The sequence below is a fragment of the Drosophila takahashii genome, chromosome X (assembly GCF_030179915.1).
Source record: "Drosophila takahashii strain IR98-3 E-12201 chromosome X, DtakHiC1v2, whole genome shotgun sequence".
NCBI classification, from domain to species: Eukaryota; Metazoa; Arthropoda; class Insecta; order Diptera; family Drosophilidae; genus Drosophila; species Drosophila takahashii.
Genome location: NC_091683.1, coordinates 10124092 through 10149550, shown reverse-complemented (window position 1 = coordinate 10149550; position 25459 = coordinate 10124092). Strand labels below are relative to the sequence as shown.

At 36.2% G+C, this 25459-nt stretch overlaps 2 protein-coding genes and 1 long non-coding RNA gene across 5 annotated transcripts in view; 1 reads left to right on the top strand and 2 right to left on the bottom strand.

The window, feature by feature from the left end:
* Positions 1-530: 530 nt before the first annotated feature.
* On the bottom strand, positions 531-12716 carry LOC108066847 (uncharacterized). Of its 3 annotated transcripts, XR_011419758.1 has the most exons (6): positions 12506-12716; positions 10711-11243; positions 4168-4316; positions 3705-3785; positions 3452-3644; positions 531-2162 (listed from the first exon to the last, which is right to left on the bottom strand). XR_011419758.1 is itself a non-coding variant. In XM_017155550.3 (5 exons), the coding sequence occupies exons 2-5, from the start codon at positions 11102-11104 to the stop codon at positions 3519-3521; spliced, it is 750 nt and encodes a 249-aa protein (XP_017011039.3). In that variant the 5' UTR covers positions 11105-11243; positions 12506-12716; the 3' UTR covers positions 531-3518. The 3 variants fall into 3 exon arrangements, 2 of the variants coding, with proteins under 2 accessions (XP_017011039.3, XP_070075121.1); XM_017155550.3 differs by having other exon boundaries at positions 531-3644; XM_070219020.1 differs by lacking the exon at positions 12506-12716 and adding an exon at positions 12286-12399 and having other exon boundaries at positions 531-3644.
* LOC138913912 (uncharacterized) lies at positions 8233-9293 on the top strand. The gene is made up of 3 exons (XR_011419793.1): positions 8233-8521; positions 8736-8848; positions 8946-9293. It is a non-coding gene; the product is annotated as an uncharacterized lncRNA (long non-coding RNA).
* A 3956-nt stretch (positions 12717-16672) lies between the features above and the next one.
* Pde9 (phosphodiesterase 9) overlaps positions 16673-25459 on the bottom strand; it is a 122601-nt gene continuing 113814 nt past the window's right edge. Inside the window, exon 11 of the mRNA XM_044396106.2 lies at positions 16673-22052. Coding sequence (XP_044252041.1) covers positions 20862-22052 — 1191 coding nt within the window. The 3' untranslated portion in view covers positions 16673-20861. The remainder of the gene's footprint in view (positions 22053-25459) is intronic.

Here is a 25459-nt window from a genome sequence, read left to right as displayed (position 1 = left end):
GATTTAAATTTATAGGTCTTTGAAACTTTAAATGTTATCAAAAAAGTGGTTAGCTTATCAATTTTGTTTGTGATGCAGGTAAATCTATCAGTTCAGACTCTAAACTTTGGAGATTAGGCCACATATGATCTTGTAGAATTCTTCTTATCGGGCTGATTAATAGCTTCCTGTTCCCACTAAATTTGAAAATCAATGACGCCGAAAATTTAACAATCGTAATGCACATGTGGAATGAACGGTGGAAATCTAATCGACGACTTTCTTATGCAACCTTTGATTGGACCAATTTAAACTGGCTATCGAGATAATGTATTTTTGTGCAGCGATCCGATAAGAGGCTCTTACCTTCGAGGGGGGCATTGTCCATTGACCCAGAGGTATATTAACCTTCTTTAAATTACTTGATAGCTGTTATTAAACGGTTTTATTAATCTGGAAATTCCCCCTAAACGATCGTTGCCAGCCACTAAATATTCAGAGTTTCAGAAAATATTTAAAGTAGGAATGCCCCCAGAAAATGACAACCACGATTTCTCTTTAAGCTATTGTGAAAATATTTGTATATTTTTGTTAAAATTTTTCTGGTATTTAGAAGTATTATTATTATTATAAAGTATGCATACATGATTTTGGATTTGCTTCTTTTGCTAAATTATCGTTAAACTTTTTATGACACTTGTCTCTTTGTTCATATTAATTAATAATCATTTTATTTTGCTGTTGAAGATTTTCCATTAGACGTTCTTGTTATAACTTTGTTTTGGATTACGTTGAAAATTGTCAAGTTTAATAGTTTTGTTTTCGATTTTGATTCTGGTTGGTAAGGTTTTAAGAAATGTAAAATATTTCCTGCTCTACGATAATTTATAACAATAATAAAGATTTATAATTGCCAGTCTGGAGGGCAGGATATATAGCCCGAAGAATAATTTATTTATGCTATCTCTTTCCTTTTCACAGTGATCTTCTCTCTCTTTCGCTTTCGTTGTGCAAGGAATCTCTATCATCTTTTGTATTTTATAGGGAAAAAACTATAAATATTCTTAAAGTTGCCTGTACTTTTGTTTTTCATTCCAGATTTCTATATCCAAGGAGCTCTATATCCTGCCCATAGCCTACTTCGGTTATAAAAACATTTCTCTCGAGGATCTTTGGGTTCCTGCTAATGGCAAAGCGCTTAAGCTTAGGAAAAAGTTTTTCGGTTGTCTCTCAACACTGCTATCTATAACTTAAATCGATCAAAAACAAATCAAGTATATGTCTTTAAGTATCATCTTTAGATTATTATTATTCACGTGATTTGTTCGATATTATTTGTTAATTAAAGCCAATTTGCATTTGTTAGTTGATTCTATGTTAAAATTTGTTAAGCGCGCTTTGAATGTGCCATTCTTTTCTCTTCCCTTCTCACTATCATTATCATAATCATAATCATTATCTTTGTCGATCTCGTTTAATTAAAATTTGTCATTTGTCTTATTAGATAATTGGATTGATGTATGTATACATATTTTCTTGTATATATATATTCTTTTATCTGTTATGGATCATAATTGGTCAGATGTTGTGGCATATTGAATTGTACATTCAGTTAATTAGTTATTCTCCTCTCATTCCCCTTCGCGTTCATCGATTTCTCTTCTGGATCTGAATAGTTTTACCATATTATGGCTATATACTTTAGTAATCGTTTATTATTTACAGTTGCGCTTATGCATTTTAAAGCAAACATAATTTCACAGCCGTACTCCACTTTTTTCTCGGATTTTCCCGCATTTTATATATGTATTTATTGTTAATTGTATTTTGTATTTTGCTTTGATGTGCTGTCAAGTGAAAAAAATTTGACCAACTTCCCTTGGATTGATCTATATATAGTATATATATATTGACTTTTATCGATTCTATTTCCATTTTATATTTTTTGGTTTGATTTGCTGGTCCTGCTATATCTCTAGATTTAATTGCTTACTATTCTGTATAGAAAGAGACGGAGATGGCTTCAGAGTCTTTAGCCTAAAGTTGAAACAAGATCTACTCCTCTTGAAGGGGATATTTCTTTTTCTTACATATCTACCAAGCTTTGCCGAACGTTTTCCATTTTTGTTTTTCTTTTTTTCGCTGATTATGCAATCGATTTGTCCAAACGGGAAATGTAAAACCTATCGAGCGAGTGAACATAGGATTTAGTTTTAATTTTAATTATAGTTTTCATTAGTTATTATTATTAGATCTTTAACAGGTTTACCTTGGGCAAATTTTTCTTTAATTGGTTAACTACTTGTATATGCTAGACCTTCCTTGCTCTCGATTACATTTTACCTAATTGATATATAGAATTTGATTCAATATGATTGGAGTGTGATGTGCGAAGTGGGGAGTGTGTGTGTATGTGTATTTAAGCCTACGATAAAATTAGCACCAATGCAAGAGTTAATGATTCCGATTTCTGATTCATTCGTGTCCGTTTTGTGTCTGTTATAATATTTTGGAAAAAATGTTGCCAAGATATGTGTTATTTACTACCTTTTACTAAGATCGAGATTTTCTATCGAACTGCCCTTACTTTACCCTCATATTTATAAGTATTTAACGTGTTTGGTGTGGTTAGAAAAATAGAACAAGAAAGTAGAGCTGACATTCCCCAAGAATGAATATCGTTTTGAACGATTTCTTATTGCTTAGACTTAAATGGCCATAAATCAGATTATATTTTTGTTTAATTTAAAAAAAAAAAATTTAATTTTAAAATTAATCTAAACAGTTTTCAGAGTTTATCAGCTCTTAAAGAAAATCTACTGGGAGCAGGATCTAATGTGGTGAACTGTGGTGTACTCGTGGTGAACATTTTAATTGGATTAAAAAAACCTATCTTCCTAGCCGAAGTCGCCTTCATTCAGTTAGCTAAACACTAATCAACAATTTTAGATCCGATACAAAGAGCTATATACTCTTATGTACAATATATGCTTACGTAGATTTCCACATCTGTATATATATATTTTGTTTACTATAGAGTCTTAGGAGCTAGAGACTGTCTTATACGTTTGCTTGATGAGTTTGTTCTGGTTTCTTGGTGTTGCTTACCCATGTACACTTAGGTAGATGTAAATGTATATGCTATATCTGCTATATCTGGCTCTACCGACTCGATTCGATTCGGATTCGAATTCGAACTCGGATTCGGATCACATTGAAAGTATTCGAGGTGCCCTAACTGTTCTTGCCGTCGCCATAACCTTTGAAATTATTATTGTACCTATTATAAGTCTGGGGATATAAGTGAAAACCTACGCATCGATGGCACGATGCCTTTGCATCCTCTAGATTAATGCTCAGACATATCACTACAAATATCTGGCATGGTTTTTGTTTGCTTAACTTATTACACTGTAATAATTTTCGAGAGAGTCCTACGCTTTAGGAGCAACAAAAATGAGGAGGTTCTAACTTCGCTTCGCTTAGCTTCGCCATTGATTCATTAGATTCATCTCCATCTCTTGCTATTGGACTTCAAGTTATAAGTTGAGGAAGCTGTTGCCCAGGAATCCCAGCATTATGGTGGACATGGCTATCGGGGCCAGTTGCACATTCGAGGCTGTACTGTTCCCGGCCAATATCTCGGCCCTCTTTCGCATTCGTTCCTATGGGAAGATATTACATATTATATATATTATTCATTTGATATTTCCAGGATCACTCACCTGGTACAGTTTGTCCTCGCCGGGCGGATCCAAGCATTCGAACTCACAGCATCGCTCGCCAACACGAAAGTTTTTGCAAAACTAAATGGAAGTAAAGAATTTGAGTTAATTTTAATATTTACTTTTTATTATATTTCTATGAATTTTCATTCCTTATGAAACGTACTGAGAAATATATCTTTATGATTTAAAAAATATTTTTATTTTATTAATCAACTCAGATTTCTCTAAGCTCTAAACTTAGTTTTATTAATTCTAAATTTATGTTTTAATTTTTTTTTAGATTTTTATGTCAATTCGTTCTGGGTGATTTAGGCTACTTTAAGTTTTTTGTCGAGACTTTTATGTATTATATTTGATTAGTTGTTTATGATACCAAGTGAAAAATATAGAAATAAAAATTTCCAAAAAAAAAATTATTTTTTTTATTTAATAATTAAAGTAATTTGGACGTGGGACTCACGTAGGGCGGATCACAGTAGATGGCCTTGCACCAGAGTGGTTCGGAGTGGTAGCAGACGCAGAGGCTGCAGACCCCGGGTCCCGGCACGTACAGCATTCCGTGGTTCACCTTGTTGCCCTGAAAGTCAACGCAGTCCTCCTCGAGTGCAGCTGGAAAATCAGACAGGCAGTTGGTTATTTAATTGGCGAATTAATTCAAATATTCAAGTCGTTTCGATGGGCAGAGATTATATATGTATATAGGGGGTTTATTATATTGCCAATGCTCCACTTCAATCCGGCTAGTCCGCCGCTTGATCCCCAGATCAGCGACTATCAATTCGCGTGAACCGGGGTTATGTGCCAAATCGCTCGAACCGAAAGCCAGATAATACGTGTTATGCGCCGTTCGCCATTGAACTAAATTCGTATTAATTCGCCTGATTTTTACTGTCAGTTCGTTTCACAAAGGCAATTGAAATATTAATTGATATACTTTATGAATGAAAATTTACGTAGCTGTTTTATGAGATTTATGTGAAAAATTAATCATACGCCACGTATGCTCCTATGTTGAAAAATAGGTAAACACTTCTTCTGATTTTTCAAAAGTTTTAGTGGCAGAAAAACAAATAAATAAAAAATACAACATTTTTTTGAAAATAGTTTAATATTTTAACACAAAAAAAAAAACTGAATTTCTATACTTACTTTTTTTTTCAAATACACAAAAATTGTTTGACAACAAAGCTGCTGAAACATTGTTGGGACACAAGGAAAGTTTTTTAACAGTTGTTGCAATGCAGCATGTTGCTATAAAACATTTTAACATTAACTGTTAACGACGTTTATTTAGCCACAATACCGCAAATTCGAATGCGGTCTTTGGGGGGTCGCGTTCTACACATAAAACAAATATTTATGTCCCAAAATGCTGTTATGTCCGACATAATAATCGCTTGGGAATTGTAGGCGCCCATAAGCAAATAACTAAAAATAATAACACATTTTGAATACTAATTATGGGAAAACAACATCAAAAATATTTAGTATTTAGAAAAAAACTTCTGATTATTTTTTCTTTAAATTTTCCTCCAGCTATTTTCTTGAAATACTCCTTAAAAGATTTGTTTCTCTCACTGAAATCAGAGGCAAACGGCAGCCAAATTGTTTTCTTTCGATATTTTTCAAGCTTCTTTCCTTTTTGCCAGTTTTTCTTTTCACTTTTTGGGAGTTGCGTTGCAGCATTGGGAAAATGTGGGAGGAAGGGGGTGGCGGCGTCACTTGGGCGGAAGCTGCAGTTGTTTGTTCACTTTGTTTGTTTGCCCTGCATCGTCCTTTTCGCTTTTCCGTTTTTCCGCCCTTCTTCTGTCATTTTCCACGGTTTTCTGCCTCTGCAGCTGCACGTGCTTCGTGTCCTTTGTACATATGTACTTACATATATATCATACCGGGTTTTCCTCGCTTCTTGGCCAGCTTTCGCTTTTTTCCATTTTCCCCCAGCCATCTCCATTCGATTTTCTGCCTTCTTCACTTTCACCTTTTCTTTCATTCGCTGCAGTCCGCTTTCTAAGATCGCTGAATAATTAAAAGCAAACGTTCAACTTTCGTGAGCCAGCTGTCGCCCAAACAATTTAGCTGTGTCCTGGGTCAAAGTTTAGCAGGCCACGCCATCCCCACCCCCTTTCCACCCACCCATCCTCTGTTTAACCTTCGCCCTTCTCAGTGTGGATAGCCCACACTGGGAGAAAAATGTGTGAAAGTCGAAGAATCTCTATAAAAGTCTTATTACCATTAAAAATAATAATACCTAATTTTAGTCAAGATTAAAAGTTGTATAAATATTATTTTATATTAATTTGAAGAAAAATATTTAAACAAAAAACTTTTTCCATTTAGGGTATTTGGAAAAAGTATTAAAAAACTAAATTAAATATAACTTTTCATTTTGAAACTAAATGATGATTTTTTACTAGTTTCAAATTACTTTATATTTTTTTTGAGTGCTCTGCTTTTTATTTGTGCTGGGAAATGCATTTTATAGAAGCGCCAGTATTATTTTACAATTATGTTTATTACTTTTTAATGCCTGGCGTTCTTCATTTCCACCTGACCCGAGTGTTGAGAATCCGGTCGACGGACATGGGTTTTTTTATTTAGGTTCTCAGGGTATTTCGGGGGGTTTTCAGGGGGGTTTTGCGTGCGTCCAGGGCCGCGGTTCACCTATAAATAGCTTTTGTTGTGACATTTCACAAGGCGACCCAACACAAGCTCTTCAGAAACATCCTGCTGAAGTGTTTTTTTCCGCTTTTGGCGCGGGAATTCATCCGAAATGCGTTTGTTCTATTTTCTATTTTCAGGGAAAATCAATTTTCACCGCTTTAAATTTGCACACTAATTGTGCAGGTCGAAAGTTCGTGACAACTGGCAATTAGAAAAATTAGCAGTGCATTTAACGAGTATTTCAAAATAATTAGAGTTCCCAGCGAGACGAGTAAATTGAGGAAGGCGAAAGTGAGTGCACTCGATTCTCGATTCAGATTCAATTGCCCAGCAATTGAGTTTAATCTATCGATTGGCGTTGTAAATATAATATATATATAGATATAGATATTTAAATGCAGATTTTGTGCAAATTGAAATGCATGTTTATGTGTCAATACCACTTGGTTTTCATTTTATTTCGTTTGGTTTCGTTGGCAATTTATGTCAATCACTTGAATTCCTATGGCATTTTCTGTGTGCGTAATTTTATTTTCATTCTGTTTATTTTCTATTTTAATTCAGTGGAAAATGGATAACAAAATATGTTGATTTTTAAGCTAACTTTAATGGATTTAAAATATCTACGTGACTTTCGGATTTTTTTAAAAATGCGTTATTATTTAATGTAAATTAATACAATTAAACAACTAAATTTATTGTAATTGCTATAAAATGAATTATTAAAAAATATATAAAAGTTGTTTGTATTGGTATAAAAAATAGAATTTAATGTAAAACCGCACTGTAGAATATTTGATGCTTTCCTTTGAAGCTGTCAAAGGAAAAATCTTTATCAATTTGCAGCGGAAATGTGGGAAGCTAACTTTCAATGTCAAACGCCACACGCCACTCCACCGCACTTGACGAGAAGAATGCTAAAAAGATTTTCCGCTTTTCCTACTACTCGTGGCCAATTCAAAATGCTGGCTGGCCAACAACAAAGAGCCTCTTTCGCAGGCAGAAAACAGAGGAAAAATTAAATGAAATGCACTGCCACAGTTGCAGCCTTGTGTCGAAGCAGTTCATAAATGCCTCAGCGAAGGAAAGGCGGTGGAAAAGCGGGAAAAGCCGGAAGGGAAAGGGGCTGGAAAAGTGGCAGGGTCACGGTGGCATCGTTGAGTGAGTGCAGCCATCAAGTTTTCCACTTTTACTGCCTGCTTTGGGGCTCTCTTTCGCCGCTCTATGCACAGAAAAAAAATGTATTCTAGAAAAAATAAATTCCCGAAAATGACCAGCGAAACTAGGAATATATTACAGTGTAAATTATATATAATTGTAGGACTTTAACTTTATTTAGATATTTTCTAGATATTATTATACCATTCCTACTTTTCTTTGTTGAAACACTTATTTTTGATTTGCTTTAGTGTTTTGCAATCAATGGCCGACACTAATACGAATTTTCCAAGTGCGGGGGTAAACGGAAAATGGAAAAGCCTCATGAAAAGCGACTCAAAACATTTGTGGACATTTTGTTTTGGCCAAGTCGAGAGACTCGGCGAATTGCTAACGGAAGCGAAGATTATAAAAACCATTGCTGAATGCCATGGTGCAGTGTAATTAGCCCGGTCACGTCGACGCCTCCCGTCGCCCCCTCCCATTTTCCATTTCCCTTTCGGTTTTTCCTCATCTAATGCCACTTTTAGCACTTGCCTCCTGGTTTTGCCTGTCAACGTGTCGTATGCGTAATGGGCTAAGAGGATTGTTCGAAAGTAGAGTTTCAAAAGCAAGGCACGTGCACATTTTGACTCGAGTAAAAAGTTATAATTGAAGTTGGCCTTGGTATAATAATAGTGAAATAATTATTTAAAAAATCCAGATCGTTTCAGTAACGAGAGCACCCTCATGTGAATTTAAGGAGCCAAGGATGAGGGCCTCCGGATGACCCTGACCGGGCGCCTCAGGCCCAGATTAGCCGTGGAAACGGATCGATTGGCCAGCCGATTGCATCGTTGACCATAATCACCCCATGGCGATGGCATCTCGATGGCACTGGCACTGCCAGCACACCCAACTCTTGTCACCACTCAACGGTCGATTGATTGCACCACCATCACGAAGGAAAAGAATGGTAGCGCACCACTGTAATTAGCTGAAACGCAACACTTTATGTAAGCTAATGCTAATGGGCTAGTGATGGGATATTCATATATTTATTAACTTCTAAATATATAATATCATTCGAAATTCGGAATTTTTATAAAAAAATTTAACGAACTTATTATTATTAGTGAAGTTTTTTGCAATATTTAGATTTTTAATGGGATAAGGTCGCCTATTTGTCTGACTTTAGGTGTCTAAAAGTATGCTACAATATATTTTTAGAATGGAAGCGCCAATGATTCGCTCAGTCTTTGTGGCGCTGCATACTTTTAGGCATTTCTATAAGTGATTTCAACTTCATGAATAATAATTTGAATATTGCCAACAGGAAAAAGGTAAATATTCAAAAAAAATTTATAAAATATATTTAAAATATTCCATCCCTGTTCTCAACCCACTGGCGTCCACAATGGCTAACGTGTTATTAATTAGACCCCGGCGCCACTAAGTATGCTATATCGAGTGCCATAGAATGCCTCAAGATTGATTGTGGAGGATATCGTTCGATATCCATCTGGCTCAAGTTGAATCATCAGGAGCACTCAAGCGCCATTCACATGTTCCACTTTCCTCCATTCTTCTGCTTTCTAGTTCTAACATTCAAATTTTGTGTAACCAAAGTGTGTGTGTTTTGGGGTGGAAAAACAGGGTTAAAGCAGCCATGTACGTTGCATGTGCAAAGTCAAGGTTGTAGCCAACTTACTAACAACTCAAACTGCTCAATAGAAAGCACATACGTGGCTGTGAAAAATCCATTAGCTTTGTACGAAAACGGAGCCTAAATTAGTATTTCCTAACTTAGAATTATGAATCATTGGAAAAAAATTAAATATTATTTATAATTATTATTAGAGAACCATTTAAAAAATCTTAAAAAAACATTTATAAGTTCCTTTCAATTCATATTTTTAAAAATAAGTATTAAGTATTGCGAGAATAAATTGTTTTAAATAAATAGAAATATGACCAAATATGGAAATATTATATATATCCAATATTAAAATATGTTTAATTGTTTGGAGGTCATTTGTAATTGCAGAACCCCAACCAGAATATAAATAAATAAAATAAATAAAATATGTTTATGTTATCGGACTATTTTTCTGTAAACCCTCTTCTATGGACTGTATTTTTACCCTTTTTGGCAATCTCAAGACTTTTCCCTTTCCGCTGGCAATTGTTTATGGCTCGACTCCGACTGGCACATAAAAGAAAAACAGAATCATCAAATTTGATTGAGCACTGGCAAGGTGAGTTACAGTGATCACTGGCCTATTTCTATTTGCCTACTGGCAGGCTGAAAAGGAATTGATTTTAAACCTCTGGATTGATTTATTATTTATACTGCCTGCAGTTAACAAATACCCATTCTTAAGTGCATTTAGGCAGCTGAATAATTGAATTATATTAAAACAAATGACCTTATATTTTGAATCGCAAATATCTAGGGATTTCTTCAGGGGAATATTCACTGTAATAGGCAGATTTATGGCCGACTCACCGGCGCCTTAGAAAGTGGAGTGTTGGTTCGGTGTTTGCAACCTTCGATATATGCAAATTTAAGCAGAAAAAAAGGAAAAGAATGGGAAAATATCAAACCAAAGGCTGGCTGACATTGTTTGGGGAAAATTTTCGGACAGTTTTTTCTCTGCGGGAATCCACTACGAAATTAATTCTCTGGGAAACGCTGCGAATCGCAAATGTTATTCTGGATAATCGCGTCATTAGAGGGCATTAAAACTGATTCGATTTAGGTGCTGAGACAAAGAAACGATGCTAACGAGGAGATGCAAATGAATACGACCATCTATTAAGGTGGACCTTATTAAGCACCTCAGATATGATAAAAGTAAACGTTATAACGAATTTATTATTTATTTATTGGGACTTTGGGGTTATTTATTTATTTAAGCATAAATATGGTTTTTAAAAGTGTGCTAAACAAATCTGTACTTTAATAGAAGATAGAACTTAATTTATTTGGGGAATAAGATTAAAATGAGCAAACATAATACTTTGTGTACCGTATTCCTGCTAACAAAATCAATATGAAAAGTTTTTTAGGTGTCTAGTAGGCATAAGAACCTTAAAGACTATTCAAGACTCATATGTATCCACCCCAGAGCCAGATAATATCCCCATATATATATTTGTGATTCAAAATGGGCATGGGGCCTGCAAATGAAATGCTAATTACCTGTAAAGGGGCTGAGGCAGCCCAGCAGGCAGAGGGCCAAAAGCAGTTGGGCAAGAAAGTCGGTTGGCAGCCACATCGACGTCATTGATGGCAGCCACGACCCCAGGCAACCGGCCGCCTTCAGGCGTTGCAAGTGCGATTGTTGCTGTTGCAGCTGCAGCTGCTGTTGCTGTTGCTGCTGCATTTTTGGTGTTGCTGGTGTGCAGCCTCGTTGACGTCGCCATGTCGTTTGGGGCCCATTGATTGTTATTGCTTTAGTTGCAGTTGCTGCTGCTGCCGATGTTGCTGTTGTAGCAGCAACTGCTGCTGCTGCTACTGCTAATGTTGCTGCTGTTTTTGCTTCAATTGCTGTTATTTTGGGGCTTGGTGGGCGCCACGTTGCTGCTTTTGTCATTGTCAGGCGTTGATTTTGAACTTGGCGGCGGCGACGGCTGTGGGAGCTGCACTTGCAGCAAATGTTGCTGTTGCTGTTACAATTATTTGTACTTCTGCTGCTGCTTCTTCTTGCTCGCCTGTCCTTGCACTACTCGTTTCTGTGTGTGTGTGCGTGTGTGTTCGTTTTGGAGAAAGGTGATAGATCATGGGAAACATAATCAATTTGATGTTGTTGTGCAGTGGAATTAAGTTATATCCCCAAAAACATTTTACACACAATTTAAAAAATTCCAAAGATATTTATGTATAATTTTTTGCCTATCTAAGATATGGAAAATAAATTAACAAATTTTCAAATTATTCTGGCAAACTTTTTTCTATAAAATAGATATTTTAACATATTTTTAAATGATTAAAAAATTAGAGCAAAAATTGTACGAATTTATTAACAAATTTTAAACTGTTACTATAACACTTTAACACATACATAAGGAACTTTTAATATGTTTAATCGAATAGAAAAGTGGGGTAAAAATAAACGAACGTTAAACAGTATTTACTTTCGAACATAATAAAATAGAAGAATACATTTTTCTAGTCCTCTGAAGCTTTAAGTTTAATTCCACTTTGTCTGAAAAATGTAAGATCTAAGTGGTTTGGTGTTTACATCAAGTGTCCACAAGCTCTGCCCACTGTTCTGTGGGCCGAAAAGTTCTTCTGCATTGTGTCGACAGACAGTTTTTGGCAGCAATTTCAACTTTGCCTGTGTGTTAGTGTGTGTGTGAGTGGGTGGGCTGGGCGGCGGATCAGCTGTTCGGCGGTTCCGTGTTTGGCAGCCGAATTGCTTGTTTACAAAGCATTTCCTCCTTTGTTTTTCGCTTTTATTACCACAGATGAATGGATTTTGGCTCAAAAACGGAAAAATAGCTCACACACACACCCGCTCACCCACACACACACGCACACACACTTGTACGTCTTTAATTCGCATCTAATAAATTATTTGCTTGGATTTTTCGCATTGACCAGGACAAGTTCGAGTTTCACTTCACGCCGTTTTATGGATTTTCCTTCTTACAACCACACTCACACTCGCACACACACACAGAGAAGGCACACGCATACGCGCATTGATTTTCCCTTTTCTTTATTTTCCTATTTTGACTATTTTTTTGGTATTCTCAAGGCTTTGCTACTTACATTTCACGTGAAATGTTTAACTTTGACACCAACAAAAATTTCGCACGCAAGCACTAAAAATACTTGTAAAAAAAAGAGGGAAATGTGAAAACAAAAACACAAGCACAACACGAATTTCCCAGCCAGCAGTAGCCCACCACCCCCCTTTTTTCTCGCCCCGATTTTCCTATTTTCTGAGTCCTTTTTACAACCGACTGTTTGCTGATTGCTTTTTGCCCACCGTCTTTGTTGCCTTTGTTGATATTGTTGATTTTAGCTGCCACTGCCTCTGCTGCTGCTGCTGCAAGTGCAAACCTGCAACCGTGCCGAACTACTCTCTTTCGGTCTGAATTGCAATCCGGGCAAAGAACCCGATTTCGATGCCGATTCGAGTTCCGTTTCCGATTCCGAGTTCCGAATTCCGAATTCCGATTCCGGGCAGAGCCACCGAGAGTCAAGAGCCAACTGACGGCGTCGCTGAGGCTGCGCCCCACTAGATGTTGCTGCGACAGCAGCAGCAACCCAGCAGCAATGTTGCTGTCGCAGCAGCAACATCACAACATTGCTTAGCTTTTCCAAAACATTCGCAGGCGTTGTGTTCTAGTAGTTCTTCAAACCGATTGAAAGCTTTCTATTTCTTGCCAAAAATTGCTTTTAAAATGTTCTACAGCTTTTTCAGGAAACCGCACCAAAATTAAAGGTAAACTTTCAAATTTACTAAGAGAAAATGTGTCTGTAAGAAATTATTAAGAAAATAAAAAGAAAATGACAATAAAAACAACTTTTAAATTGTAATTATTTTAAGTTATATTGGTTTAAACTTGCGTTAAACTTACTTACATTATTTTAAGTTAAATTTGCTTAAACAATAATAAACTTTTATTAGCAGCGCGCTATCTGTGTGGCATATCTAAGGAAATAAACGAGCTGCATGTATAAAAATAGCGCCATCTAGACGTGATGATTTTTTGTGTAAGACTATTTTTGGCCAAGTTACAGCAAAAAAACCAAAAGAAAAATTAAAATTTTTGTCAAAAACTGAAATCCCGGATTTCCAAAAAAAAAAACAAATCCGGTTTTTTCGCTAAAACAAAGCAAATACTGATTCAAAGTATGGATTGTCATACCTTTCTGAACTCGTTATTAAATTTCCTAATGATTGGCATTTAAACCTTGACAATTTATTCATTTTTAATTTTTCGCAAAAAATCATGGGGTACCCCCTTATAAAAAAATTAAAAATTGGCGAAAATTTTATTTTTCCAAAATTACACGAAAAGTTTTATGGATTTATAGCAAATTTTGTTATCTGTTCAAAACAGTATGAATTTTTGGTGTAGGACCATTTTTGGCCAAGTTACAGCAAAAAAACCAAAAGAAAAAATTCCAATTTTTGTCAAAAACTGAAATCGCGAATTTCCAAAAAAATACCAAACCCGTTTTTTCGCTAAAACGTTGCACTTTTTTCGCTATAACAAAGCAAATACTGATTTAAAGTATGGATTGTCATACCTTTCTGAACTCGTTATTAAATTTCCTAACGATTGGCATTTAAACCTTGACATTTTACTTATTTTTAATTTTTCGCAAAAAATCATGGGGTACCCCCTTACAAAAAAATTAAAAATTGGCGAAAATTTTATTTTTCCAAAATCACACGGAAAGTGTTATGGATTTAAAGATAATTTTGTTATCTGTTCAAAACAGTATGTATTTTTGGTATAGGACCATTTTTGGCCAAGTTACAGCAAAAAAACCAAAAGAAAAAATTCGAATTTTTGCCAAAAACTGAAATCCCGAATTTCCAAAAAAAAAACAAAACTGGTTTTTTCGCTAAAACAAAGCAAATACTGATTTAAAGTATGGATTGTCATACCTTTCTGAACTCGTTATTAAATTTCCTAACGATTGGCATTTAAACCTTGACATTTTACTTAATTTTAATTTTTCGCAAAAAATCATGGGGTACCCCCTTATAAAAAAATTAAAAATTGGCGAAAATTTTATTTTTCCAAAATTACACGAAAAGTTTTATGGATTTATAGCAAATTTTGTTATCTGTTCAAAACAGTATGAATTTTTGGTGTAGGACCATTTTTGGCCAAGTTACAGCAAAAAAACCAAAAGAAAAAATTCCAATTTTTGTCAAAAACTGAAATCGCGAATTTCCAAAAAAAAACCAAACCCGTTTTTTCGCTAAAACGTTGCACTTTTTTCGCTATAACAAAGCAAATACTGATTTAAAGTATGGATTGTCATACCTTTCTGAACTCGTTATTAAATTTCCTAACGATTGGCATTTAAACCTTGACAATTTATTCATTTTTAATTTTTCGCAAAAAATCATGGGGTACCCCCTTATAAAAAAATTAAAAATTGGCGGAAATTTTATTTTTCCAAAATTACACGGAAAGTTTTATGGATTTATAGCAAATTTTGTTATCTGTTCAAAACAGTATGTTTTTATGTAAGCAGTTTTTTCGCTATAACAAAGCAAATACTGATTCATATTTTCCTTCCTTTCCCAAAAAAACATCAAGACAGTCTTTTTTTTTAATAAGTAGTTTGGAAATGATTTTATTTCAATTATTATTCATTCATTAGTATATTTTCTGTTTTATACTTTTACACAAAAATACCTGTGTGTGAGTTTGTCCTTAGGTTGGTTTGTTCGTCTCGTAGGTATTGTATTGTATTGGTATTGGTATTGGTATGTCCTTGGGAAGTCCTTCCGTCTGTCTGTCTGTCTGTATCCGTGTGTAGTTTTGTTTGTATGCCATTAATCTGAGTTTGGACATAACTAAGTGTTAAATACAAGTTGAGTTATCTCATTTAAATATTTGTTTACCATTTAAATGCATTTTCGGAAAAGTTTCATTGAATTTCTCGTTTCTTAGCTGATTTATTAGTTGTATACCCAGTATTTTATCTTTTCTTCTTTTTTTTTTGTGAGGGTGGCTCAGCGATATTTGATTCTTTTATTTTGGTTAGGGTGTGCCAAGAGCTCTTTACGTTTATATGTTTTAGGCTTGTATAGGTGTGTATGTATATATAATAACTATATATTACTTCACATAGAATTTGCTCAGCTTTGTTTTTGTCTTGCTCTTTGGTTTTGTCTTCTATATATGCATGTACTGTGGTTATTTTCTTTCGGATGGTGAGGGGGTAGTATTATTATTAATTTTCGGGGTTTTGGTGTCAGTGAGGAAGGGTGAGGAACTGATTGCTGTGCCTCCAAGTGCTTGAATTTGTTTAATTTACACTCAATACTTGCTCTTCTGCTAGAGTTTACTTTGCTGCTGCGATAATATTTCCTGATCCTTACTATTTGATCATCGTTAAGAGTTCACCTACTTTCGGGAAGTGTTTTTATTTCTCATTATTTCAGTATTTCTGTGTTTCGTATCTGTGTGAAGAAATATCCTTATGATATCGGGGCTTGCACTCTGATTTCTGCTGTCACTTACAAATTATAGCTATTTGTATACATATAATATGATTCTATTTGGTATGTGTATATATATATGTATGTATATATCGATTTCTTTCCATTGACATAAAATTTGAAAATATACTATATAGCATGTTGATGCCCCTGCAAAAGGTAGAGTTCAAGAATCGTTTTAAAGGGTTTTCGCTACTTTGCAAGGGTATCTCCAGCGTTCTTCTTCTATATTTTTTGGGGTTGCCTTCTCTTTTTAAAAAAGACTCGCAACTTTGGAGAAGAGAAAAACAGTTCCAGTGAGGAAAACACTGAAGAGCAAGCGGCCAGGCTTATATATGTATATATGTATAATAGATCTTTTCTTAGGTTCTTATGTGTTGTGTGGGCTTTGAAAGAGCATCTAGGCTTCGGCCTGCCGAAGAATGCCGTTCAAGGATATCTCTTTCTATCTGCTATCCGCTCGTTTAAAATTTCGCTTCTCTTGCTTTTGTATATTAAAATTGTAGTCTTTGTATTTTTCTGTGTGTGTTCTTGGAGTAAAGGCTTTGTCAGTTGTTCAGGAGGGTCACTAGTAATTACACATATAATAGTTGCATCTTAGTTTTTGTAGAAGAATCGCTGTTTACCAAGTGTAGATGGCGCGGTAGATGGCCAAGGCGTTCAGGGGTTAAGCAGTTCGGGAATCGGGTTGTTCTCTTGTTTTGTTGTTTTGGGTTAACGATCTGGTGCAGGGTGTGGTCCATTATCGGTGGTTGGATGCCTTGCCTGGACATTCGATTAATCGGCAGACAGAGTCAAAGAGTGTTGCTGCTGAAAGAGTGCAATTCCCCTTGAGATTTTCCTATGTTCTGTTCTTAGTTTTCAGCTTTCGAATCAGATGCGTGCATGGTCACATTGGTTTGAAGTTTTGTCGCGTGCAAGGTCACACTGGTCAAATGGTTTGTACGACATAAAGTGGTGAGAAATTACACTTTTCCCCAGCGACTTTCTCATTGACAGAGTTGCGTTTGTGTGCTTGGATTTGAGGGTGTGTGTGTTCGTGTGGTAGGCTTGTGTTTGTGTGGAAACCGTTTAGGAAGTTTATTTTTAGTTTTCTAGTTGTTTTTCGTCTCCAGCTCGAGTTTGTAAGTCACGTAGAAAAGTATAAAGTAAGATGCATGCGGTTACGGTTCCGTTTCTAGCGTTTCTTTAATTCCATTCCCACTGTCCCGCTTGTAGTCTTCCTCTAGTCCGCTTCCTTTTTTTATATTTTTTTTTTTGCTGATATTGCTGATCTCGATCTAGATCGGTAAGTCGACAGGTAGTTGTGGTTTAGACCTACGAGATTGTTACATACGTTGAACTGCATACTAAGACTTTTGTATTTGTATTTGTATCTGTGTCCGTGTCGGTGTGTCTGTGGATTCGTAATCGTAATCGGTATCGCTATCGTTATCGTTTTGCACATACACTTACACATAAACATGTAGCTGCTGGGGGCTAGGAAAGCAATGGGTAAATGTTGGGGTCTAGTCAAGTTGGTCCAAATTGCTCATATCCTAAATATTTGCTTAGGTACGAACAAGCATTTGTCCTTGGAACTTGTTCGCTCTATCGATCTATCGCTATCGGATCTTATCCGGCTTATCGATCTCTCCCACATATCATTCAACCAACTTTCGGAAGGGGGATGCATTTAATTGACTGCCAAAAAGTACACTAATTATTTACGTGATTGCCGAAAAGCGAAAAGAATGCCCCTGCAAGTCGCCCAATGTTTGGCAAGTATATCGATAACATATCGATTTGGAAATCCTAATGTGAGCCAAACTATTTTGTTTCTTCCTTCGAATTATACGTTATGTAGGTTTATCTTGACAAAATAAAAAACATTTCAATAAAATGTTATTCCTATCGTGTTAGTTCAGGTTATTTTAAAATGTAACTCGGACTTTAACAAATATAGTTTTATTTTAATTGAATGGCTTTAGGTGGAAATTATGATCCAAACATATTATTTGTCTATAAGATATTCACCTATTGTCGTCATTATTATTTAAAGAATATCTTATCGCAATATGTTGAGATAAATTGTAACGAGTGAATCAATCAATCATTAAAAACTGTTATTTCGGCTGAAAAACTTGGTCATTTGAATGAATTATGGATATCTAGTGCTCCATTGCAAGGACATTTTCATTTTCGGCCTGTCAAATTTATTCATCCTTTTTAGGTTTTGGCCAAGAAATGGCTTGCTTTGCGTTTTTGTTTTTAGCATGGGCTCTAAACTAGTTTAGTTATGCTTAAAATTGTTTACATTTGGTTTTTGGGCTTAGTTGTCGTTTTTTGTTTTGTTTTATACATTTGTAAAACACCTAGAGTTCTTTTTATGATTTGTTGTAGTTGTAGTATCTTTAAGACAAATATTTATGTATATATATATATATTTTAATGTATATGTATAGTTGGTTTTGTTGGAAAGTTCTTTGTTTGGTTTACTTTTTCTTTTTTGGTTTTTTTTGTTTTTGTTGATTTTGTTTAAATTCAAGTTTTAGTCTTTTTGTTTTGTCATTCAAACAAGGGAAGTTGGTGGCATGAACAATATAAAACGCAGTGACGATTGTGGATGAGTTTCTCGGGGGAAAGCCAACCCACAGTACAGTAGTTGTAATAGTTGTATAAGGCAACAAATCAATTTGATGTGTTAGCTAATTTAGAGTGGTTCGTTTAGGTTAGAGTCTTAGGTCTAAGAGTTAGCCATCAGGGGATTTAGTTTGTAATCATTTTCCATTTTGCTAGTTGATCGTGGTGCGTATATGCACCTGCAGTCCCTGTTCGGGCGCCATGTCTACGTTAGTGTCTTGCTCAGTCCAAGCAACTACACTGACAGAAAACCGGGGTAACTGGGGGGCGAGGACTGGAAGGTACATACACGAATGCATTCGATGAACTTATCATTAGGCAGATAGTTTCAAATCTAACTACAGAAAAACACACAACGAGCGGGGAGACCACACGCAGAGAATTAATTAGTTTGGGCATACACCACAGATGCGATCTGGTTTATATATATTCAATAATATATATATAAATTACTTAATGACTTACAACTTAGAGAGAAAGTGACACGTACACATCTAAATATGCTGCAGCTTGCAATTACAATGCACAGTTAGTTTTAAGAGTATTTGCTGCGATTTGCTAGACACCCAAATGTACACCGAATAAGTATTCATCTTAACTCCTCTATTGAATTGAACGCTCAATTAGTGCTCGCTTAATTACACACATTCAAAAAAAACACATGCAACTCTTTATAACTGCATCCGTAGATGTAACTGTATCTTTATCTGTATCCAAGGACCAGCTTGGTCTCGCCTCTTCTTTATCCATAATATATCTCATAACTTCATTATTTTGGCTCTTCTTTTTCTCTGTGTGTTGCCATATCGTAATTGAATCAAACTTCTGCCTTTGCCAATCAAAGTTTCAGTGTGTGTGTGTGTGTCTGAGTTTAGCTATATTTAACATAATTACATACAGAAATTTACATTGATCATAATTAACTTGGGTTTCTTATATATTTTCTGCACTTTTCTGCGATATGTGAATGCAGTTGGCCTCAAATCTCGTTTTTAATATCGAATGCAAATTGATATTTATTTTCATCATCCCGAAGGATTTTCTCATTTTTCATTTTAAAGCCCCAAAATCTCCCCACTCTCCATAGCAGCCGAAAAATCGCGCATAATCGAAAGAATTTCAGCTCCCACAGTGCCTTCTAATTGAGTGCTGCCACCAGCGTCATCATCAGCACAGCTGCGGCGGCGAAATCCAATTGACTGGCCATGGAACATGGTTGCTCCTGCGGGCATCCCGCTGCAGCGACTTTCCTCCCACGTGGAAAATCCCAACCAGCGGACACCGAAAAAAATGGCAAAAAAAAAAGGGGAACGAGCTACAAGCAAATGGAATTAGGCGACTGGGACCCAACGAACAGCGAATAAAACTCCTGCCTGTTGCATATATGCATCCATTGCAGTTGGCGAAATTTGTTTTGCGTAATTAGACGTGAATTTCGCATGAGAACGGAGCGAATCGGATCGAAACCGGCGAAGGCCAACTGTTTTTCGGCTCTGACATCCAAATCGCATTGCTTTCCGGCCCGTTCAGCTGCATGGGAAATCGATTCGGGGGAGTCGAGAATGGCAAGGAATTCCCGGGCTCCAGCAAAATCAACGCCATGTTCCTCGGGAACAACTGAATGCATTTGACCTATTACCAAACTTAATTATCTCTGGAATTCCCATTTTACCATTCATTAGCTTTCGGCACTCTCATGGTTCTGGAAGAGATCATACAAGTGGATTAAATATTTACGAATTCCGTAAGCGGCATTTCAGTTAGGAAATTTGAACATTTACTCGATAGTATTTGAAATTTTCTTGCGGACCCTGTTCGGGCGCCAGTGGCATCACACTACAGTGTGCGAAGTACTATATATCAATTAAAAACACCTTCTAACGTTGTAAAAAAATCATTGTGCTCTGTTCGGTCCTTCATCGCCTTAAATATTGATATAAGCAAATAAAAAGATTGAAATAAATACTAGTTCCATTTGCTTTCTATGGATTCTATCCACGCGAAATAAATGCAATTAATAATAATATTATGTATATATTTGTGTGTGTATGCGCGTGTACATAAATAAAAATACTTAAGAGGTAAACAAGAGGGAAATATAAAATAAGAAAAAAAAAAAAACAAAACAAGAGAGTAAAATCTGAAGCTTAATGCGAATAGTTAAGGGCTAGGCTTAAACTTAGCTACCAGGCCAACGAACCTCCAGCTGCCAAGGGAGGTGGTACAGAAGGGGGTGGTATAGTAACTTGGGGTGGTATTTCCCTCACTTCACTTAGACATTTTCCGGCTCTGGCAATTTGCGCTCGCAGCAATGACAGACGAGGGCGTTCAAACGTTGGCCAATCGCCGACCACACGGTCATCGACATGGAGGATACCTCGCAACTGGACGAGGCATCCTGATGATGCAGATGACGGTGCTCCTCCTGCCCGTCCCCGTCCTCCTCCTCCGGCTCCTCAGGCTCCTCCTCCTCGACGTCCCTGCTAATGGCCACTGCCGCCGAATCCTCCCTGCTGCTCCCCTGTTGTCAAATCTTTGGGCCCGCCTCTGACGACGATCCGCTGGCCAGGCCCAATTCCGCACTCAAACTGGGCGGCACTCGCTGGGTGGTGGTGACCTCTAATCCGCCGGCTAATCCTGCGGTTCCAGCTACCCCAGCTCCTCCTGCACTCTGCAGGGTGTTGTTGCTGGGATGGCGACTGCTGTCGTTGGAGGAGTATCGCATCATGCCGGGAACATCGAGGCTGTAGGCGCGATGGCGCTGATGGGCATCATTCCCGGTGGTCACGGTGGTCAGGGCTCCTCCTCCGCCTCCAGTCTCACCCTTGATGGCGCAGCACATGCCCGGCTTTTTGCCTCCTCCTCCTGCTCCGCCCTCTTGACTTTCGCCCAAGCCATTGGCATTGTTGTTGGCCCTGCCCGAACTGGAATTGGAGCCGGGACATGGACTGCTGCGAGTGCTGCCGAAGCGCTTGTTGCTCTTGTCGAAGCTGAAGCTAAAGTAATCGGAGAACTGGCGCAGTCTCGATTTCCAGGAGCTGCCAGCCGAGGGTCCTGCGGCTCCTCCGCCACCGTTTCCTCCACCTCCTCCAGATCCAGATCCTCCAGGCACTGCAGCGCTGCTGGCACTGCTACGTGTGCTGCCATTGCTGGGCAGGATCTGCTCGGTGACCACCAGGGGCGGCGATATATTGCCATTCGATGAGGTGGTGGCCACGGCCAGCGGCAACATCATCAGCTTCTTCTCGTTCTCCTCCTCGCTCTCACCCTCCGAATCCGCCTCGGTGCGGGCCAGCAGCTCCTTTAGCTGGGGATGATTCGTATTGGCATTGGTGTCCTGCGGAATGCCAACCACTGCACCACCACCACTAACACCACCGGAGGTCTCCATGCTGCTGCGATTGTGGCGGCCGTAGAAAACATTGCTGTCCGAGATGACCTGCGGCAATCCGTCCGAGAGGCGGCGATTGTTGCCGCCACTGCTGTACTGATCCAGGCTGACCGCCCGGTTGTTGCCGAAGTGACACCTGTTGCTGTGGTAGCCGTGGATGTTCCCGTACGAGTTGCGGATCCGCTGGCCGCCGCCGCTGCTGCACAGCTCGCCGATCATCGAGGGTCGCTTCTCGCGCGACGACTTGCGGGAAGTCGAGTGCGAGGACTTGCTGCGGTTGCTGCTGCCCTCCGTGTCCACCTTGAACTTGGACGTCTTCTCGGCCACCTGTAGTGGAAGAGAAGAAAGATAAAAAAACAAAAATTAAAAACAAATTATATGCGGTTCGGGATTTCAGTTTTTGGCAAAAATTCGAATTTTTTCTTTTGGTTTTTTTGCTGTAACTTGGCCAAAAATGATCCTGCACCAAAAATACATACTGTTTTGAACAGATAACAAAATTATCTTTAAATCCATAACACTTTCCGTGTGATTTTGGAAAAATAAAATTTTCGCCAATTTTTAATTTTTTTATAAGGGGGTACCCCATGATTTTTTGCGAAAAATTAAAAATAAGTAAAATGTCAAGGTTTAAATGCCAATCGTTAGGAAATTTAATAACGAGTTCAGAAAGGTATGACAATCCATACTTTAAATCAGTATTTGCTTTGTTTAAGCGAAAAAACCCGTTTTGTTTTTTTTTTTGGAAATTCGGGATTTCAGTTTTTAAATGTCAAGGTTTAAATGCCAATCGTTAGGAAATTTAATAACGAGTTCAGAAAGGTATGACAATCCATACTTTAAATCAGTATTTGCTTTGTTTTAGCGAAAAAACCAATTTTGTTTTTTTTTTGGAAATTCGGGATTTCAGTTTTTGGCAAAAATTCGAATTTTTTCTTTTGGTTTTTTTGCTGTAACTTGGCCAAAAATGATCCTACACCAAAAATACATACTGTTTTGAACAGATAACAAAATTATCTTTAAATCCATAACACTTTCCGTGTGATTTTAGAAAAATAAAATTTTCGCCAATTTTTAATTTTTTTATAAGGGGGTACCCCATGATTTTTTGCGAAAAATTAAAAATAAGTAAAATGTCAAGGTTTAAATGCCAATCGTTAGGAAATTTAATAATGAGTTCAGAAAGGTATGACAATCCATACTTTAAATCAGTATTTGCTTTGTTTTAGCGAAAAAAACAATTTTGTTTTTTTTTTGGAAATTCGGGATTTCAGTTTTTGGCAAAAATTCGAATTTTTTCTTTTGGTTTTTTTGCTGTAACTTGGCCAAAAATGATCCTACACCAAAAATACATACTGTTTTGAACAGATAACAAAATTATCTTTAAATCCATAACACTTTCCGTGTGATTTTGGAAAAATAAAATTTTCGCCAATTTTTAATTTTTTTATAAGGGGGTACCCCATGATTTTTTGCGAAAAATTAAAAATAAGTAAAATGTCAAGGTTTAAATGCCAATCGTTAGGAAATTTAATAACGAGTTCAGAAAGGTATGACAATCCATACTTTAAATCAGTATTTGCTTTGTTTTAGCGAAAAAACCAATTTTGTTTTTTTTTTGGAAATTCGGGATTTTAGTTTTTGGCAAAAATTCGAATTTTTTCTTTTGGTTTTTTTGCTGTAACTTGGCCAAAAATGATCCTACACCATAAATACATACTGTTTTGAACAGATAACAAAATTATCTTTAAATCCATAACACTTTCCGTGTGATTTTGGAAAAATAGAATTTTCGCCAATTTTTAATTTTTTTATAAGGGGGTACCCCATGATTTTTTGCGAAAAATTAAAAATAAGTAAAATGTCAAGGTTTAAATGCCAATCGTTAGGAAATTTAATAACGAGTTTAGAAAGGTATGACAATCCATACTTTAAATCAGTATTTGCTTTGTTTTAGCGAAAAACCCAATTTTGTTTTTTTTTTGGAAATTCGGGATTTCAGTTTTTGGCAAAAATTCGAATTTTTTCTTTTGGTTTTTTTGCTGTAACTTGGCCAAAAATGATCCTACACCAAAAATACATACTGTTTTGAACAGATAACAAAATTATCTTTAAATCCATAACACTTTCCGTGTGATTTTAGAAAAATAAAATTTTCGCCAATTTTTAATTTTTTTATAAGGGGGTACCCCATGATTTTTTGCGAAAAATTAAAAATAAGTAAAATGTCAAGGTTTAAATGCCAATCGTTAGGAAATTTAATAACGAGTTCAGAAAGGTATGACAATCCATACTTTAAATCAGTATTTGCTTTGTTTTAGCGAAAAAACCCGTTTTGTTTTTTTTTTTGGAAATTCGGGATTTCAGTTTTTGGCAAAAATTCGAATTTTTTTCTTTTGGTTTTTTTGCTGTAACTTGGCCAAAAATGATCCTACACCAAAAATACATACTGTTTTGAACAGATAACAAAATTATCTTTAAATCCATAACACTTTCCGTGTGATTTTGGAAAAATAAAATTTTCGCCAATTTTTAATTTTTTTATAAGGGGGTACCCCATGATTTTTTGCGAAAAATTAAAAATAAGTAAAATGTCAAGGTTTAAATGCCAATCGTTAGGAAATTTAATAACGAGTTCAGAAAGGTATGACAATCCATACTTTAAATCAGTATTTGCTTTGTTTTAGCGAAAAAACCCGTTTTGTTTTTTTTTTGGAAATTCGGGATTTCAGTTTTTGGCAAAAATTCGATTTTTTTCTTTTGGTTTTTTTGCTGTAACTTGGCCAAAAATGGTCCTACACCAAAAATACATACTGTTTTGAACAGATAACAAAATTATCTTTAAATCCATAACACTTTCCGTGTGATTTTGGAAAAACAAAATTTTCGCCAATTTTTAATTTTTTTATAAGGGGGTACCCCATGATTTTTTGCGAAAAATTAAAAATAAATAAAATGTCAAGGTTTAAATGCCAATCGTTAGGAAATTTAATAACGAGTTCAGAAAGGTATGACAATCCATACTTTAAATCTGTATTTGCATTGTTTTAGCGAAAAAACCAGTTTTGTTTTTTTTTGAAAATTTGGGATTTCAGTTTTTGGCAAAAATTGGAATTTTTCTTTTGGTTTTTTTGCTGTAACTTGGCCAAAAATGGTCCTACACCAAAAATACATACTGTTTTGAACAGATAACAAAATTATCTATAAATCCATAACACTTTCCGTGTGATTTTGGAAAAACAAAATTTTCGCCAATTTTTATTTTTTTTATAAGGGGGTACCCCATGATTTTTTGCGAAAAATTAAAAATAAATAAAATGTCAAGGTTTAAATGCCAATCGTTAGGAAATTTAATAACGAGTTCAGAAAGGTATGACAATCCATACTTTGAATCAGTATTTACATTGTTTTAGCGAAAAAAAACAGTTTTGTTTTTATTTTTGAAAATTCGGGATTTCAGTTTTTGGCAAAAATTGGAATTTTTTCTTTTGGTTTTTTTGCTGTAACTTGGCCAAAAATGGTCCTACACCAAAAATACATACTGGTTTGAACAGATAACAAAATTATCTATAAATCCATGACACTTTCCGTGTGATTTTGGAAAAATAAAATTTTCGCCAATTTTTAATTTTTTTATAAGGGGGTACCCCATGATTTTTTGCGAAAAATTAAAAATAAATAAAATGTCAAGGTTTAAATGCCAATCGTTAGGAAATTTAATAACGAGTTCAGAA